This window comes from Micropterus salmoides, unplaced genomic scaffold (assembly GCF_014851395.1).
Source record: "Micropterus salmoides isolate LMB-PRFRI ecotype aquatic unplaced genomic scaffold, ASM1485139v1 Ms_hic_scaffold_17, whole genome shotgun sequence".
Lineage (NCBI taxonomy): Eukaryota > Metazoa > Chordata > Actinopteri > Centrarchiformes > Centrarchidae > Micropterus > Micropterus salmoides.
Genome location: NW_024040817.1, coordinates 7,849,593 through 7,866,175, shown reverse-complemented (window position 1 = coordinate 7,866,175; position 16,583 = coordinate 7,849,593). Strand labels below are relative to the sequence as shown.

At 40.6% G+C, this 16,583-nt stretch overlaps 1 protein-coding gene across 1 annotated transcript in view; it reads left to right on the top strand.

The window, feature by feature from the left end:
• Positions 1 to 5,678, top strand: part of dbpa (D site albumin promoter binding protein a) — a 31,096-nt gene extending 25,418 nt beyond the window's left edge. The window contains exon 6 of the mRNA XM_038724892.1: positions 973 to 5,678. Coding sequence (XP_038580820.1) covers positions 973 to 1,188 — 216 coding nt within the window. The 3' untranslated portion in view covers positions 1,189 to 5,678. The remainder of the gene's footprint in view (positions 1 to 972) is intronic.
• The last annotated feature ends 10,905 nt before the right edge of the window (positions 5,679 to 16,583 follow it).

The window sequence follows — 16,583 nt, the reverse complement described above, 5'->3', positions numbered from 1 at the left end:
TCCTTATGAGAGTCCTAAATATTTTGCACTCAGCTCATTGCACAATAGGAGAAGCTCTGATCAATGACTCATGCTTTCATAGTTCACTTCAGAGCAGCTGCAGCTCCTGAGGCATTTGTAATTTATGGAGAGATGAAGGCGCTCACCTTGCTGCTTTCAGTTGCAGCGGGTTTTATAAATCATCTGTGCGCAGCTTTGGAAAAATGATCTCTGACCAAAGTTAAAGATTAAGCTTGGATTGCTCTGCAGCTCCTCATAAAGGAGATTTAATGTCCAGCTATAATCTTAAAGCACTGATAATGCCAGAACCTTTTTAAAAATAGGAAAAATATTATAGTGATTGAGTTGAATTGTAGAATGATGTCCACTTTGCCAGATGTAAACAGATCCCGTAAAATGTTCTCTGAAGAAACTATGAACCATTTGGGCCTGGAGCAAATCCAACCTCATAGAGATCTCTTCTGATAGAGATTCACAGTAGTTACAATAAATTCTGAGGTTGACTCATGTTTATGGTGATAAGAAAGTATCGAAATATCCAATTAAATGTCTCAAATTATCATTATATTATTATCCACTTCTCCTCTGCTTGAGATGTTGTAAATGCACACATAGTATATGTCCAAGGAAGGTTAAAATCAAGGGTCAACTGGACTTGTTGAAGGATACTTGAAGATGTTTCGCCTCTTATACAAAAGGGCTTCTTCAGGTCTAATTGAGCTTGTAAGTGCCACAGTGACATGATGGTAGCTATCAAGTTAAGAATTTATCCAGTAAAATTGTCATGGTTGTTGTGTCCTGTGGTTGCACTCATTCAGCTGTTGCCACCTTTCTTCCTTCCCTTGTTCCTTTCCTGCCATTATTGCTCTCTCATCGCATAACTGACCCTTCTCATTCCACTGTTTTTTCCTCTCTCTTTCCCCCACCTTCCCTCCTACACACCCCAACATACCACACCGGCGCCGATGACAGGATGAGAAGTACTGGAGCCGGCGCGTCAAGAACAACGAGGCGGCGAAACGCTCGCGGGACGCCCGCCGGCTGAAAGAGAACCAGATCTCTGTGCGTGCTGCCTTCCTGGAGCGGGAGAACGCCGCCCTGCGCCAGGAGGTGGCCGACATGAGGAAAGAGCTGGGCCGCTGCAGGAACATCATCAACAAGTACGAGAGCCGACATGGAGACTTGTGAGGTGGAGGAGAAAGAAGATGACGATGAAGGAGGAAGGGGCGGGAGGGGAGGAGGAAATGAGAAAAGGGTACAAGGCAACCCAACAACAGCAGCACTTTAGTTGAAGTGGCGAGGGGATAAGCCGACGTAGATCTGCAGTAAGCGCTGTGCGACACCGGGCGCAAACACAAAAAGTGTGTTTTAGTGCACGCGTTGTGCTTCAGGATGGCATGACAGGAAAGCACAGCAACGCCATTTTTTCCAGTTTGACTCTCTTTGTACATGCTGCTTCGTTGAATCCACACAACGTAGGCCTACTGTATCACCTTGTGTCACCTCGGCAGCTTACGTCACCCTCGGTGCTGTGCTTACGGCCGGTGTTGTACTGCGTTTCTGCAGGTAGTGCGTTCAGGCCGCTGCTCCGGCCAATTCAAACAGTGTGTTGAATTCACATTATGCCAGTGAAATCTCACTTTCTAAGCTCAAGGCATGGATACAAGCCAGGAGAGGTCAGATGTGTAATTTTTTTCTATAAATAGGACAAAAAACATGTATATTTTTGAACTGGGCAGGAAGGCAAGACTAGTCCAGCAAAGAGGAGAGGGAGGAGGAGGAAGAAGAGGTGCAGGGATTTCGTCCACAACGCAAAGAGATTTTGACATAGGATTATTGTATATTTTTCTATTAGCAGAGATAGTCAGGAGGAGGATTTTGGAGATAATCTTTTGTATATTTTATATATGGGGCGGGGAGGGGTTGTTAGCTGGACAGTCAATGGGGCCACAAGCAGCGCTTTTCCTCCCAGCTGTTGATCGCTAAACAACAAATAATCTATTTTCAATTTCACAGAGCTGGTTGGTCGGAGGCAGAGGCGTAACAGAGAATGTATCACGGTTGAATCAGGTATTTCACAAGGTGTGATGGAGAGAAGCGGTATCTTAGTAACGATTGTTTATGGCGCAGGTGGGGGGGGGGTGGAAGACGGTGAAACAAAAATTGTATAGTTTTAAGAAATGTTTGTGTTCGTTTTGTTTTCTTTGTAGGCTTGTTCAAGCACTTGATTTGTTATCTTCTATTTGATTCTGTGTCTGATTTAAAAAATAATCGCAGGGCTTTTATTGTTGATGGCGAAGGAGAAAAAGAGAGAGGAAAACAGGAGGTAATTAGCCATCAGAACAGCTGGATGTGAGCAGATGTTTGAAAATAAATGAGTTGGGAGAATTTCGCTGGCAGGTTTGCATTTAGTTTGGTGAACGCGTCTTGCTCGCTCACACTAGAACACATAGGCCTAATTTGTTAACAATAACACAACGTGGTTGCAGTCTTTGTCTCTCTATTTGCTCCTCGATTTGTCCAGGAAGTGCAAAAATGAAATACTAACTGGTTTAGGGTTGATTTGCCCAGATTGAACAGTGACTGAAACCTTCAGCATGCAGGCACACTACATGGACACACACAGTCCTCACCCAGGTTTTAACCCTTATTGTTGTTGTTGATGTTGTTATGGACTTCTATGGTGCTGATCGGATCTGATCCTTCACCTGACACACACACACACACACACACACACACACACACACACACACACACACAAATCATATGTGCACATATATGCAAACATACACTTCCACCATCTCAAACACCGTACTGAACTGCCTATACCCTTTCTTTGTCTTTTATTCCTTCTTTATAGTTTATTTTTTCTTTCTTTTGTTGCATATTGCATTGATAAATCATATATAGATTTACACACAAACACTTGTCTATACCTCTCCTTCAAACTTTACCCAATGAGAATCGAGAAATGCACCCTATTGCTACTGTACCATACAACTGTACTATTGAATATTAAACTATTCTCTCACTAGATATATATGTATATGATATATGCTTGAATTATGTGATTATAGTTGTAATATACATAATTGAATATATTACAGAGAAACCCATCTGAATCATTTTGTCAGTTTTTTCTCAGGTGTTTTTGTCTGAGGTATTAAATACACATATTAAAAAAACACACAAAAAAAAGTCTTTGATTTGAGAATTAGTGATTTTTTTTTGTTTTTTTTGGGGGGGGGGGTATTTTTCTTGTTGCAAGAGCTGTTGTGTTTTACTGTTATGATTCTGTTACACCATTTTATTCTCACTCGGGGGGAAAATGTTCTCTGACCAACTCACTGTTCGCTAAGCCCCGCCCCCCCTTAGTTAATGCTGCTATGCCCGTCAAGCTTTGCATTCTAGATACTTCAGTTTACCTCAACAACAGCGGTAAATTACCACTCATAATTATTTGCTCATCAATTGGTCCTTGATTTTTTACAGAAGTAGAAAAGCAGATTATTTATTTCTAGTCCAAAACCTCTATTTTACCTGTTGAAACAACAGCTGGCAGATTTTATTAGCTGTTTCTAGCTAACTAGCAACTCCATTGCTGTATCCAAAAACAATCCTTTGTTCACTCCTCCACTACTCTATACATAATAGACACTCAATGGTTTACTCAATTGTGAGCAGTAAACTGAGTGAATCATCGCCATTTTGCGTCATCACTGACAGCTGTCACACAAAGTTAATTTCTATAAAATGCGACACATTGAAAGTGTAGCCTGCCACACATTTTTTTCTGTTCCGTTGTGCAAATTTCTGAGGGCTGTAAAGAGCACGTTGTCATTAAATATAGTACACAGTATAGGTAATAGGACTTGCTTTTGAACTCAGTTGTAGAGAGCAGTGGCAGATTTACCACTTTAAATTCATTCAAAATTTAAATTTGTTCAAAATTAAGAGACTGGGTTTCTGGCTACTACTATGAAAACGAGCAAAAGGGTCTTAAATATGCATTTATTTTACATGACATTACATCATGTAAATGTAATGCTGTGTCATGAAGCAGAAGAGACACAGGCAAATTACTGGATGAATCCTGCTAGTGTTTCCAGTTGAGCTCCCCTGAAGACCTCTGTAAAAGGGATCACAAATATGCGCTGATGGCTACATAAAGGATATCATGCTAAAGTTCTGAGGCTCCATGTCCCAGGCAAAAAGTCAGCACGCTCTCCAGTTGATCCCTGTTGAAGCAAGTTGTTCAAGCAGTATTGTTCTTGTTTGCAACCCATGGGTTCGACTGTGTGATGTAAACTCTCAAATTCAATAACGACCAGGAGAGAGCTGCTAAAATTAGCATACATTCTGACTAGTTTTACAATGAATTCTATAGAGTGGAGGTCAATTTCAAATGGGGCAAGTGACCTGTAACCCCACACAGTAATGTAATTTGCTGATGACATGTTAACTCTTGGCCTTGGCAGTAAGAACACTTGATTTAGTTAGCCATGCATGCTAATGTTTGTAGCTTAGCGTTAGGGCAGACAGACACAGTTTCATCCATTTCTTACATTTTAGCTTTTGTGTTTTCAAGATAGAACCCCTGAAATACTTTAAATGCAGAGTATCGCTCTTACTTCAACCTTGTGCACACCTCTTCAGTATGCTGAAAAATCCAAAGCTTGACAGAGGGATGGTCTGCAACTTACAGTTTTTAAGATATGATTGGACAATCACTGTGGGGGAGGGGTTTAGTGAACGGTTAATTTAGTGCTGTCTTGTCTTTATTTACAGATGGCGACTGAAATCTTATTTAAAAAAGAAACTAAAGTTCTTGTTACCTGCTATACAGCCATCGTTGCTAGTATTATAATTACTGTTGTTGATGCTATAAAATTCTTTTCAGTTGTTTCATGCAACAGCTTGTTTTCTTCAGGGGAAGCTGTGATTTGATTCTCATGTAAATCCCCTTTTAATTCCCAAGAACAACTTTCACTTGATCCGCTGTTTGCTGTTGTCACCGTCCACAGAGACTTAAGTGAACTCCAGGTGTATTATGGGAGCCGTAGTTCTAACCTTGATAATATATACCCCCCCTTCTGGTCTTTTTCCTTTTTTGGGAATAGGTTTAAACCTATAGAGTCTATGGTTTAAACCTGATACACAGACACAAACGTCTGAATTTAAATCCCTGGAAGAAAAGTCTCAGAGCTTCTTATGCTTTTGTCTGTTGATGGAAGAAGAAAGCTACGTGTTTTTTTCTTTTTGATATCTGGGATTTTTGGATTTCTTCACAGACGTTTCAGAAACTTTTTCACAGTGCTATTTTTCTATGTAACTGTGTTGAGCGTGTTACAACTTTTTCCTGTGGGCGTTTGAGGCCCACTCTTCACGTGACGGCAGTGACAGTTTGCTGCTGTACGATGAAACAGCATTGCGGGTATTAATGACAACAATAATAATGATGATAACAATCATGTACACAGCCTTGTTATTTCTCCTTCAATTTTGTGGATTTTCAACTAACTTCTCCATATTGTGACTGTTATGAACTATAAGTCTCATGAGCTCGCCACTATCCCAACTCCTCACAAGTATTGTGTGATGTCCACAGGGATGATGGCATATGTGGTCTGGCTTTTTTCCCCTCCAATCACCAATAAAGGCTTATCCTTACTCACCAATAGAGCTTTTTCTGGTGTCCTGCTGTGTGATCTCAAAGTGTGTACAAACCAGGCGGCAAGCACCACACTGTTGAAGGTAATGTCAATATTATATAGCTGCAGTACCAGAAGCTGCAGTTTCAGGACCCCCACAATCCTGGGACCGCAGTTCTAGGACCGTAGATGTTTTTTGACAGCGCCATCTAGTAGATTGGAAGTGGTAATGCACAGCAAAACGAAGGAAGTTAACCCTGCCTGATAGCTCGGCCGATGTGCGCAGCTGTAGGGCTAACCGGTTGACTTGCATATGATAAAATCAATAACTTTTAGGCACACACCTTGTGATGGTTAGGATGAAGGTAATTGGCTTTAGGGGGCTGTCAAGAGTAACATAGCTAGCTAGCTAGCCAGCCAGCTAGCTGGCAATATCAAAATAAACAAGGATCCTATAAATGCAGTTCCGGTCCTAGGCTTGCGGTCCTGAAACTGCAGCCTCCGGTACTGCAGCTACATACTACTCGGTAATGTGGGAAGTGCCATCACCTGCAGTTATTTTAATGCCCATCAGAGGCTGGCTGTATAAACCCACCCATCAGTACACTAAGTTGCATACAAAAAGTACCAAAAACTCAAATAACTCAATAACTCAAATACAATTAAAAAATGTTAAACACTAGAAGTTAGATTTTCAATAGCTGATGTCATTTCTTCTAATGTGTGTTTTGATGGTTTAAAAATGTATTGCTCCATTAGGAAGATATTCCTTGATGAAAAGGCACATTAAAAGGTAAGACTGGTTCTTCTTGTCAATTAATCCCTTGAAAAGATAAAAATAACAATTAATTAATCCTTATCGCAAGTATTGGCTGTGTGTCTTATTACTCTGTGCCATAGAGCTCCATTGTTGTTCACAAGCTATTAAAAACACATCAGTCAGCCACACTGTTGCTCTCATTATTCATTATGAACACATACACTGTATTTTATTTTGGCTTAATCCCACATACACCATCCTGCTGCCACAAATATTCACTATAGCACCAAATATATATTACTACGCTGCTGAAAATAGTGTCCAACAAACGCACTATTTCATCCAGTTTGGGTAACTTTTGTTAACAACTACACTGTGCAGCTGTTGTAAAAATACTGAGCACTTTTAAAGATTTATGTCTTGGGCTTGGGCCTGAGAGGACAGATAGGGTGGGGACGTCAGAAAGAATTTTAGAGACAGCCTAACACGCTGTTAGTTTAGTTATTTTCATGAGATTTGTTGCCAATAGAAGAATATATAATAATGTAAGCCACGTCCTTTCGTCACAGCAGCTGAATATTATAATCAATCTATACTTCATTTTAATCTGCTGAACTTCTATGTGAAATATGGTGTCAAAAATTTTCTTTTTGACACCATTTTCTTTCTTTCTCCTTTTCTAAACTTTCATGTTCGGGGTTTAGAGAGGGAAATCACAAAGTAATGAAAGATTCTCCAGAAAACAGATGACATCACAGACACTACAACCAAGGTTTCAAACACTGCAGCATTTACCTTTCGATCTTGAGCATTGCTTACAATTCATACACCTCACTATAATAATTTATCTGATATTATTGTTGTTGTACACTTTCTGCCTGCATGTGTGAGACATCGAATAATAACATCAATCTTCTACACAGAAAGTGCAACAGCAGACCATTGGGAGGCACTCGGACCCTTCTGACAGCTTTTCTGTTCAGACATCAGATCAACAGGGACAGCGTGTGGGTGCGTTTGCATATCTCATTGTGTGTTGGTACTGTACAGTGTGTGTTGCAGCGTTTGTGTGTGTGCGTGTGTGTTTTATAACTGAACACGTGTGTCTGCATGTATGCATGTCCTAATGTTTGTGTTTCCATGACTACTGCTATGAATTGTAGCCCCCCTGGATAGATTAGACAGTGAAGCCCCTCAACATCTGTTATGTAACACACACCACCCAGTCTGTGAGCCCCTACTTGTGTGTGTGTGTGGGACTGGATCGCCTCACCACCTGTATCTGGTGGGTTGTTTCAGCTGTTCGGCAATGTTTGCGTCACCAGCTCCCCCTTGTCATGCCGCAGACCATCTGCCCAAGCTGGTGCCGATACTCCAAGCCAAAACGTGCTAGGTCGGCCCGCTTAGCACGCTGTGCTAAGTCATGCTAGGTGTTGCCAGGTCCTGTAACCTTACTGCTGAATTTATTTACAGTCAGACCTGGGAGTCCCACATAATAAGTCTTGGAAAACCATTTCATTAAATGCAGCTACACCATTTTAAATCACTGTAAATGTAAACAAATCATCAGGTGACATACAAAAGATATTCAGGTCTGTGATGAGTTACTGTTGCAAACAAGTCTGCCAATTCTCCTCTGACCTCTGACATCAACAAGGCATTTTCGTCCACACAACTGCCGGTCACTGGATATTTTCTCTTTTTCGGACCATTCTCTGTAAACCCTAGAGAAGGCTGTGCGTGAAATCCCAGCAGTTTCTGAAATACTCAGACCAGCCCGTCTGGCCACATTCAAAGTCACTTAAATCCCCTTTCTTCCCCATTCTGATGGTTTGAACATCCGCAAGTTATCTTGACCACGTCTACATGCCTAAATGCATTGAGTTGCTGCCATGTGATTGGCTGATTGGCTGTTTGTGTTAACAAGCAATTGAACAGGTGTACCTAATAAAGTGGCCAGTGAGTTTATATCTGTTTTATTTAATTCATGAATAAATCTAATATATTTTGTGTTCTGATCTCAGTGTTTTAGAAAGCTAACTGCTAACCTGCTGACATTTCCAAGCATTATCAGTAGTAAATTGTTTCTGTCAGAAACGATTTATTTCATTGACAGCTAATTATGTTGAACACTAGTTAAATTACATTTCTGTACTAATGAATAACTTAAACATGATGAACTTGAGAAGAGAAGGAGAGTATGATGAAGATTACCAGTTAATTATTAAATAACATGTTTAAGTTGTGTGTGCATGAGACAGAAAAGGAAAGAAGAAATTCACCTAAGGAGAAACCTATATGAAGGAGTGAAATAAAGATGGAGAGTCCACGTGGGCAAAAAGTAGAACCATGCTAAAGATACATGCGGAGAATTAAAGTGTGTGTGCGTGTCGTCTTCAGGCCCAGAGGAGAACTGGGTGAAAGGTGAGTTCAATGTTCCACCTCCTCAAGTCTCGATGGGAACCAGATGGTCGACATCCCTTACTGAAGAAAACACACACCTACACACACTTCATACATGCGGGGTTTAGTCACTGTATGTTTAGTCAGTTCAGTCTGAGTTTTAACTGTATTAAGAACCACTGTTTCCTATCAGGCTGTAACTCCATTACCTTTACTTTACAAATTCATTAGAATAATTGAAATACATTTAGGGAAAACCAGACACAGGGCACAAATGTGGACAATAAAAATCAGTTAAAGTCAGTAATAAACTCGTTTAAGTCAATTTATTATTTCCAAGATAGTAGCTGAGACACAACAAACGCCGACCTCTCTTCTCCTCCCTGCCTCCTTTAGGAAGTGTGTCCACCAAAGCATGTTTTTCCCAGCTGAAAACATTCTTGAGAGCGATTTGGAGGCGCAGCATTTTTTCAGCTTCAGTTAGGGGAGAGCAGGGGCAAAAGTACCATTTTTCAGAAAAACCTATTCTAAACAATTTCAGTTTGGGCTGTCAGGTTACTTTTGAAACTGAATATTTAAAATAAAAATGTAATTAAATTTTTTTTTAAAGATTAAGGACAAAAGATGTTTGCAGTTACACATTAAGATCACAGTCATGTTTATTTATCAAATACAAGGGTGGTAACACAAAAAATCTAGCTTGTATTGTTGTGTTACTTTTGAACCACATGTGTGTTACTTTTGTCCCAGAGATATATTTTTGCTGTGGTCACTGACTCACAGGTGTGGTCTATCAATATCAGGTGGTATTTTGTACAAATGTAGAACGACTTCACTGGCGAACTGTCCAGGGTGTACCCCACCTTTCGCCCGATGTCATCTGGGATAAGCTGTTGACGATGGATGGATGGATGTAGAATGACTTCCGTATTATTTCACTTTAAACATAAGTGGCACATGGTTACTTTCGACCCCGTCTGCTGGGACAAAAGTAACATCCGGAGTAAATATCCGGAGAGGTTAAATGATATGTCACAAGTTCCTCATTTTACAGATCGATTGTGTCATCAACAAATGCTGAATGTAAAAATGTAAAAAACAATATATAGTTCTTTCTCTGGCCCTTGTTCTAGATGAAGGGAAAGCTGAAGCACGTAAGGAGAGAGGATGTCCAACGGATCCGTGTGGGTTCATGGGATTTTGTGGACGAGGAAAAATCTCGGGAAGCTGAAGTGGGATAGAGCCTGGTTCAAGGAGAACTTTCATATGAGCAGGACACAGTTTGAAGTGTTGCTCAAGGAGAGACATGAATTTCCAGGAGGCCATCAGCTCAGAGGAAGGTCTCTCATTTGACTGAAGCAGTTTTTTTGTAACTTTTAGTTACAGTTACATAGTTAATGTAACTTATATATCTTGTAATGTATATTCTTTTCTAGGTACAGTATTTGTATTTTACACAAGAAGTAAATACACAGTTTGGCATCATTTGACTTTCCACAGTTAATCCCTTCTTATTCCTTGTTCCGATGTGTTATGATGAGCATTTTGTTATCACAGTATTTCTGATGATATTGAGCTGGATGATAATTCTTCCCAGACCAAAAACTGAAAGTTTATATATATACATAAGCGGTTATAGATAATGGATGGATGGATGATTTTAGCCGGCCACCAGAAATGTTGGCATGATTTGTTAGAGCAAAATTTCTGAAAAATTCAAAGTAAAAAGGAAGCTTTTTGGAACTTGATGTTGTCAAAGTAAACATTTTATTCCCCCAAAATGTAGTGAGTTCTAATCAAACAACACAAATTTAAATCATTTACACATGGATTGAGGCTTGTGTTAAATTGTGTTGATGACTCCCTTTTTAGTGACGTTCAAGGTCTTGTTTTGTGAAGGCCTTAGGTGTACAGTTTTAGGTGGCACAAAGGAAATTAGTCAAAATTAGACTTAGTTGTTTTCTTTAAGTTTTATCAAGGCAACAAACCCAGAAGAGGTACTTTAAAGGCATATTCAAGGCCATCTTTTAATTTCCAAAAGACTGTTAAGCTTTATTTTATTTTTCTCAAACAAACAAACTTTGTTAGGCTGCTTGAGGCCACTTTAACTTTTGGCACACATGCCTGTGTGTGTTTTTCTGTCTAACACGTGGAGCAAAGGGAAAGAGAGACTCTTGAATCATTATCAAAAATACCATAGTCATTTAGTTGACCTTGTTTGTGTTTGTGTCTGTATGTGTGTGTGTGTGTGTGTGTGTGTGTGTGAGCAGACAGCAGGTCAGCTCGGGGTTTAACTGTCACATCTGTTGCTGTGTCGCTCTCTGTCTCGCTGTGAGGACGTCACTCTAAATGTCCCTATGAGGCTCCGTTTGCCCTCAAAAACCTTCAGCAGCAGCTCCACCTGATCCCAACCAGCTGTCAATCACAAACCGCCTCCTCTGGCCCTGCGAGCTCTACAGATAGGCAGGTGTGTGTGGGGGGGGGTGCACAAACAAAATAAATAGTTTGTATTCACTCCCCACAAACAGCAGGATGAAACAGGAAGGGACCCACAAAAAACCCACAAACCTTGAACTAACCACTTCCGCCAGGGTTTTATTTATTTATTTTTATAAAATAAAACAATATATACTACATCAAAACAAATAATAATCATTATTATTTAGGTAGATTTAGACATTAGACGCAATAATGATAGGGAGGGAGGGTATAAACTCAGTAAGCTCTGCAACATGATGAGATTTGAGTGGAAATGAACGGGAACATGAACGGTGAGATGATCAAATGAGTTGCATCCAAACCCAGTTTGTGAAACTTATGTGGAACAGAAAACCAAAACCAAAAAAAAAGGTTTTTGTGTTTTTCACAGTCTGGTATTGTCTGATCATCCATTCATCCATGTTTCCAGCCTGTTGCATTCTGTTGGAGAGACTTGCTGCATCCCCAATTTTTTATTTTCTGTGTATCATGTTGAATTGTTTGAACTTATTATTTATTTTGGACGCCTGGAAAACATACCAGCTTGATTTTGATGCACAGATATACAGTCGTGGCATGAAAATTGTTTCTTCTAGTGCAGCGGAACTACTTTGGATGAAACACAGCATTACTTCAGGTACTGAAGCTGAGAGCCCAGTCTCATCTCAGGGCGTCAAATACCGACACTTTGAGAAAGCCTGATGAAGCATTCTTATGAGACACCATGGGCTTTCAAGTAACTCCAATGTAACTTGCCATCACTAATGTACTTATTTCAACAAAAACCATGATCTTTTTCTAAAACTAACCAAGTAGTTTTGGTGCCTAAACCGAAGGGGACCTTGTGCATCATATATATGCTTTGTCAGGTTTTCTCAAGCGCTGGTATTTGACACCCTGACATGAGAACGTGTTGGCTTATAGGCTATTGTCTGATTGGCATCAGCTGTTTTATGCATACACACATATACTTCACAATGATTGGCTCATTCAAAGCTGTGTGCCATGTAACTTCCATTCATATTCATGTAGGTGTGTGGTGCGAACATTATGACCTGAACGGTTATCAGTCCCTGCTTCTCTTGTTGTACCACTTTATTAAGGTGTAAATAGTTGTGGTGCTGTCTGCAGGGATCAGCTGCTTGTCAAACAGTCTTGTTTTAGATGTCAGGACAGAAGCAGTGTTTTCCTGTTTGCTGTTGGACTGTGACCAGAGGCCAGATTTAGGCCACCACTGTGCCATGGTAAGTGAAGTATCTGCTGCTGGTGCTGGTGTGCTTTCAGTGTTTTCTGATATCTGCTTCCCGTGCTGCTAACTTACAGTGATACATTTGAACACTCCTTCATGGGCTGGAGTCATTTGTGGGGTTTTCCATTGCCTCTTGTAAACTATTTAGCAGATCACTTGAGTATTTACTCAAACTTGGTTTATGGTTGTTCATATTGTAGCCTATGGTGTCTATAGCTGAAATACTGATTATTGCTAATTTGATTGTCTTTTTATGGAAGAGGAAGTCTGGCCTGCACAAGAGTATGTATTGCAACATGTTGTAGCAGACCTAAAAAATTGTAGTTATGCATTTTAATAAATTTATGAGAATTGATACCCAATTATGAATTCATAATTGAAGATTCATAAAATCTAAATTTTCCTCGTTAAGGGCACCACCGGAGTTGTTATAATCCTAGAGTCTCCGGACCTCTAGGTAGTTTTGAATAATTATGCAATTATTACTAGTGATCAGTTAGTTAATAATAGCTCAATTATCTTAAATCAGTCAGTCAGTCTCATATCTAAAGGGTCAATTCTCTTGGCAGGAACAAGAAATAGGCAACACACACAGCTCTTGATTATATTACAGTGAATTTATTCTCTAACTAAGGTGATAAAAAGATGGTTGGATACAGGGAACATAAACATTTACTGAACAATGAGCCTGGAGGTTCGATTGTGGGAAGCATTTGACTCATACGGCATAGAAGAGCTAATGAAAGTAAACTAATGCTATGAGTTAAAATGGACATCTGATCACAGAACGTGTGTTAAGTCTTACTGCTTGTCGAAAAACGCCTCCTCCGTCTGGCAATTCGGCTGTTTTCAGGTTTCCTTCGTTGTAGCTGGCGAGACCACGTGGCTTGGTCTGACCTCGGTGAAGTTGGCTCGACGAAAAAGGCTTAAAATGGAACTTGGTCGTTCCTGAATTAGTCCAGTGTAACTTAACGGACTGATAACTTTAACAAACAAAAGAAATAAAGAAAATAAAACAAACTGAAGGACAGATCGATATCGCGGCACTTCAGGTGTGTAGCTTCAAGCGAACAAAAGGCTAGTTTTGATGGCCGAGTCTGGGCGTTGCCTGGCGAGGCACGCCAAACGCGTGCCGAAGCGTCCAGAGGGCCGAGCAGAGTGGAAGAGAGCGAACAGCTTCATGTCTAAAGAAAAGAAATCTATTTGCACGTATTATAATCAAATATTTTCCACAATCAAACCTCAATGGTCGAACAGTTGTACAGTTCTAGGCATTTGGTAACAGGAAACAATTGTCACATTATTGGTTAGGATATTTATACATTTAACGGCATTTCCGACGAGGGCATGTAATACTTATTTCGTCCACTTGGGGGAGCTCAGGTTACATGAGGAAAGCTTGGATTAAATCAAAGATCGTCTCTCCTTAGGAACCGGGAATATTGTTGATTCATCCTTACATTCAAGCTGGCGATTAAGAGTATAGTAAAACATTCCTTTGTCATCATTTCTAAAGGAATTTTGTAGGAAAGTATTATGAACAAGCATTGATTACATTAGATGAAGTGTCTTGCTGAAAATAAAAACATTGCACAAGTAACTTCTTTTCAGCACTAATATCAACAACAGATAGCAACAACAGTTAACATAACTACTCAAATAGAGGCAAACGTATTCAGGTAACTAAAGATTTAATTAAACTTAATTAAATGCTTTGAATCTTTGGAGACTGCAGTCCCTTTTACATTGAAAGTTCGGTGTCTGGACCATGTCACACTTGGGTGAGACAAGGAGTGTCCCTTTGATGTGGTAATAAAACAAAGAATAAGGTCAGTTGCCACGGAAACATGTGTGGGGGCCAGTTTTGATAGGCTGTTTAGGGAAATGCCAATGGCTGGTTCGTGTCCCTTTGTCAGTTTAACAGTCAGGCCTCACGTTATCAGCTTTGGAATCAAAAAGGTGCCAGTTTTATGGTCGAGATAGCACTTAGAGAAAGCAACTTTGACCCCTCCCCTTCTTCTCTGGGGAGGAGAAAGGAATTTAGGGTAGCTCCAAATTTATTCAATGTAAAATGCACAAATCCACACCGTTGTTCACTACAATGTGTTTCTGTTTATAGCCTGGGTACATTTTGATTGTAGAATCTTCTTGTATCAAGATGTATGTATGTATTTACTTCTTCTTCTTATTATTATTTTGCCTGATACTTTATCACTGTTGATCACTTCAAGACAACTCTGCTTGCTGCTGCAGCTCCTTCAACCACCTCCACCTTATGTTATTTATCTTCATGAATGTGTTCATTAAGGAGGGTTAGCTTTCTCTGCAGGATCTTTGGATTGTTGCCGCTTAGATTCTGTGAGAGCTCCCTCCGCCAAATCTAACAGTATAACCATTTTAATTCCTCAACTGAAGTGACTTATTGGCACTCGCGACTTATAGGTGCAACCTGACAAGGCACATTTATTTTATTATACTGTCTGGACTACAGTAAATATGCTGGTTTTCTGGTTTTGTGTACTTTTGGTGTGGGACTGGATTTTATGGTTTGGGTCCCTTAACTCCAGTGAAAGGAAATCCTTATGTTACAGTTTGGAGAAGAAGAAGAATATATACTTGATTTAATCCCACGAGGGGGAACTCAATGTTTTCACTCTGTTATTATGTTAGTATTTTTACACACAGTTCCAAATGACACACACACAAAGAAGACCCATAGCAACACATGGAGACTCAGTGCGGCGTTCTGAGCAGTTGGGGGTTCAGGGGCTTCCTCAAGGCCTCCTTCAGCAGTGCCCATGAGGTAAACTGGCACCTCTCCAGCTAACTGTCCACGCTCAGCAACTCTGGTCCGAGCTGGATTCGAACTGGTGACCCTCCGGTCGGTTCCCAGCCTAATCCTTACGGACTGTACTACTGCCGCCCCTTTCCTATTGCCGGTTTCAACATGACAATGCTGCACAAAGCCAACTCAATAAAAAAAATAGTTGCACCAGTTCTGCGTGGAAGATCTTGACTGGCCTGCAATGACCCCTGACCTCAACCCCATCAAACACCTTTGGGCTGCATTGAGATTGAATTGTGTTATTTACAGTGGCGATGCATCAAGAGTGAAGGGAAGAAATGGCACTATGCGTTTTTCTCTCCTGACCCTGGATGAAAATAGCTCCAGTTCAAATAGTAAATATAAACCAAAACTATTTTAATGGACAGTTCTTTAAAACACAGACATTAACGTGTTCTCAACTTGCATCAGTTTATCTTTGATGCACGGGTGCACACACACACACACACACACACTCCTCTGTGCCTGACAGCTCTTGTGTGATTGTTGTGGTGTGGTGTGTGATGATGACGCGGGCTGTGAAATGTCAGCGGCAGCATACTGATGAGAGAATCAGGCGGTCTGATCTAATTGTCTTCAGACTGCTGCTATCAGGGTTCTGTGGGGTCTCTATTAGACAAAAATGCATTGTGGGACCTCTATCACTGCGATTTCAGTGGGAGGTTATCACATCAATATCTTGCTGATTAAAGCCACCATGCGTGCATACTTAGAAGCCGGGTTATGTAATGTGTGTATGTACATTTACACTCGCAATTATGTTGCATAGTACCAGGGTCAGTGTGTGAACTATACCATAGCTTTCGGGGGGGCTCAGTTTTTTTCCCCAGGACGGAAGGAGGGGGTGACAGACTGTGATTCTTACTGCTGAATCATTAATAGCTGGAAGCATGTAGGCCTGGGGCTGACTGTGAAAGTATCAGGCATGTTTGTCTTATTATAATAATAATTATCATTATTATTATCATATGTAGCCAATTTGCTACAATTACACTTCACACAACAGCTGCGGCTGTGTTTGCGGAAGAATTTAGAAAGTTGCTTGGCACTGCGGAGAGCACCCAGCTGCAGTAGCACATGGATCATGCGTAATATTCATCCAGCCAGAGGGAACAATCACGAACCGTTCACAGCAGGGCTGGACTGGTAATATGGCATACCGAGCAAATGCCCGGGGGCGACGCACCTTTGGGGCCG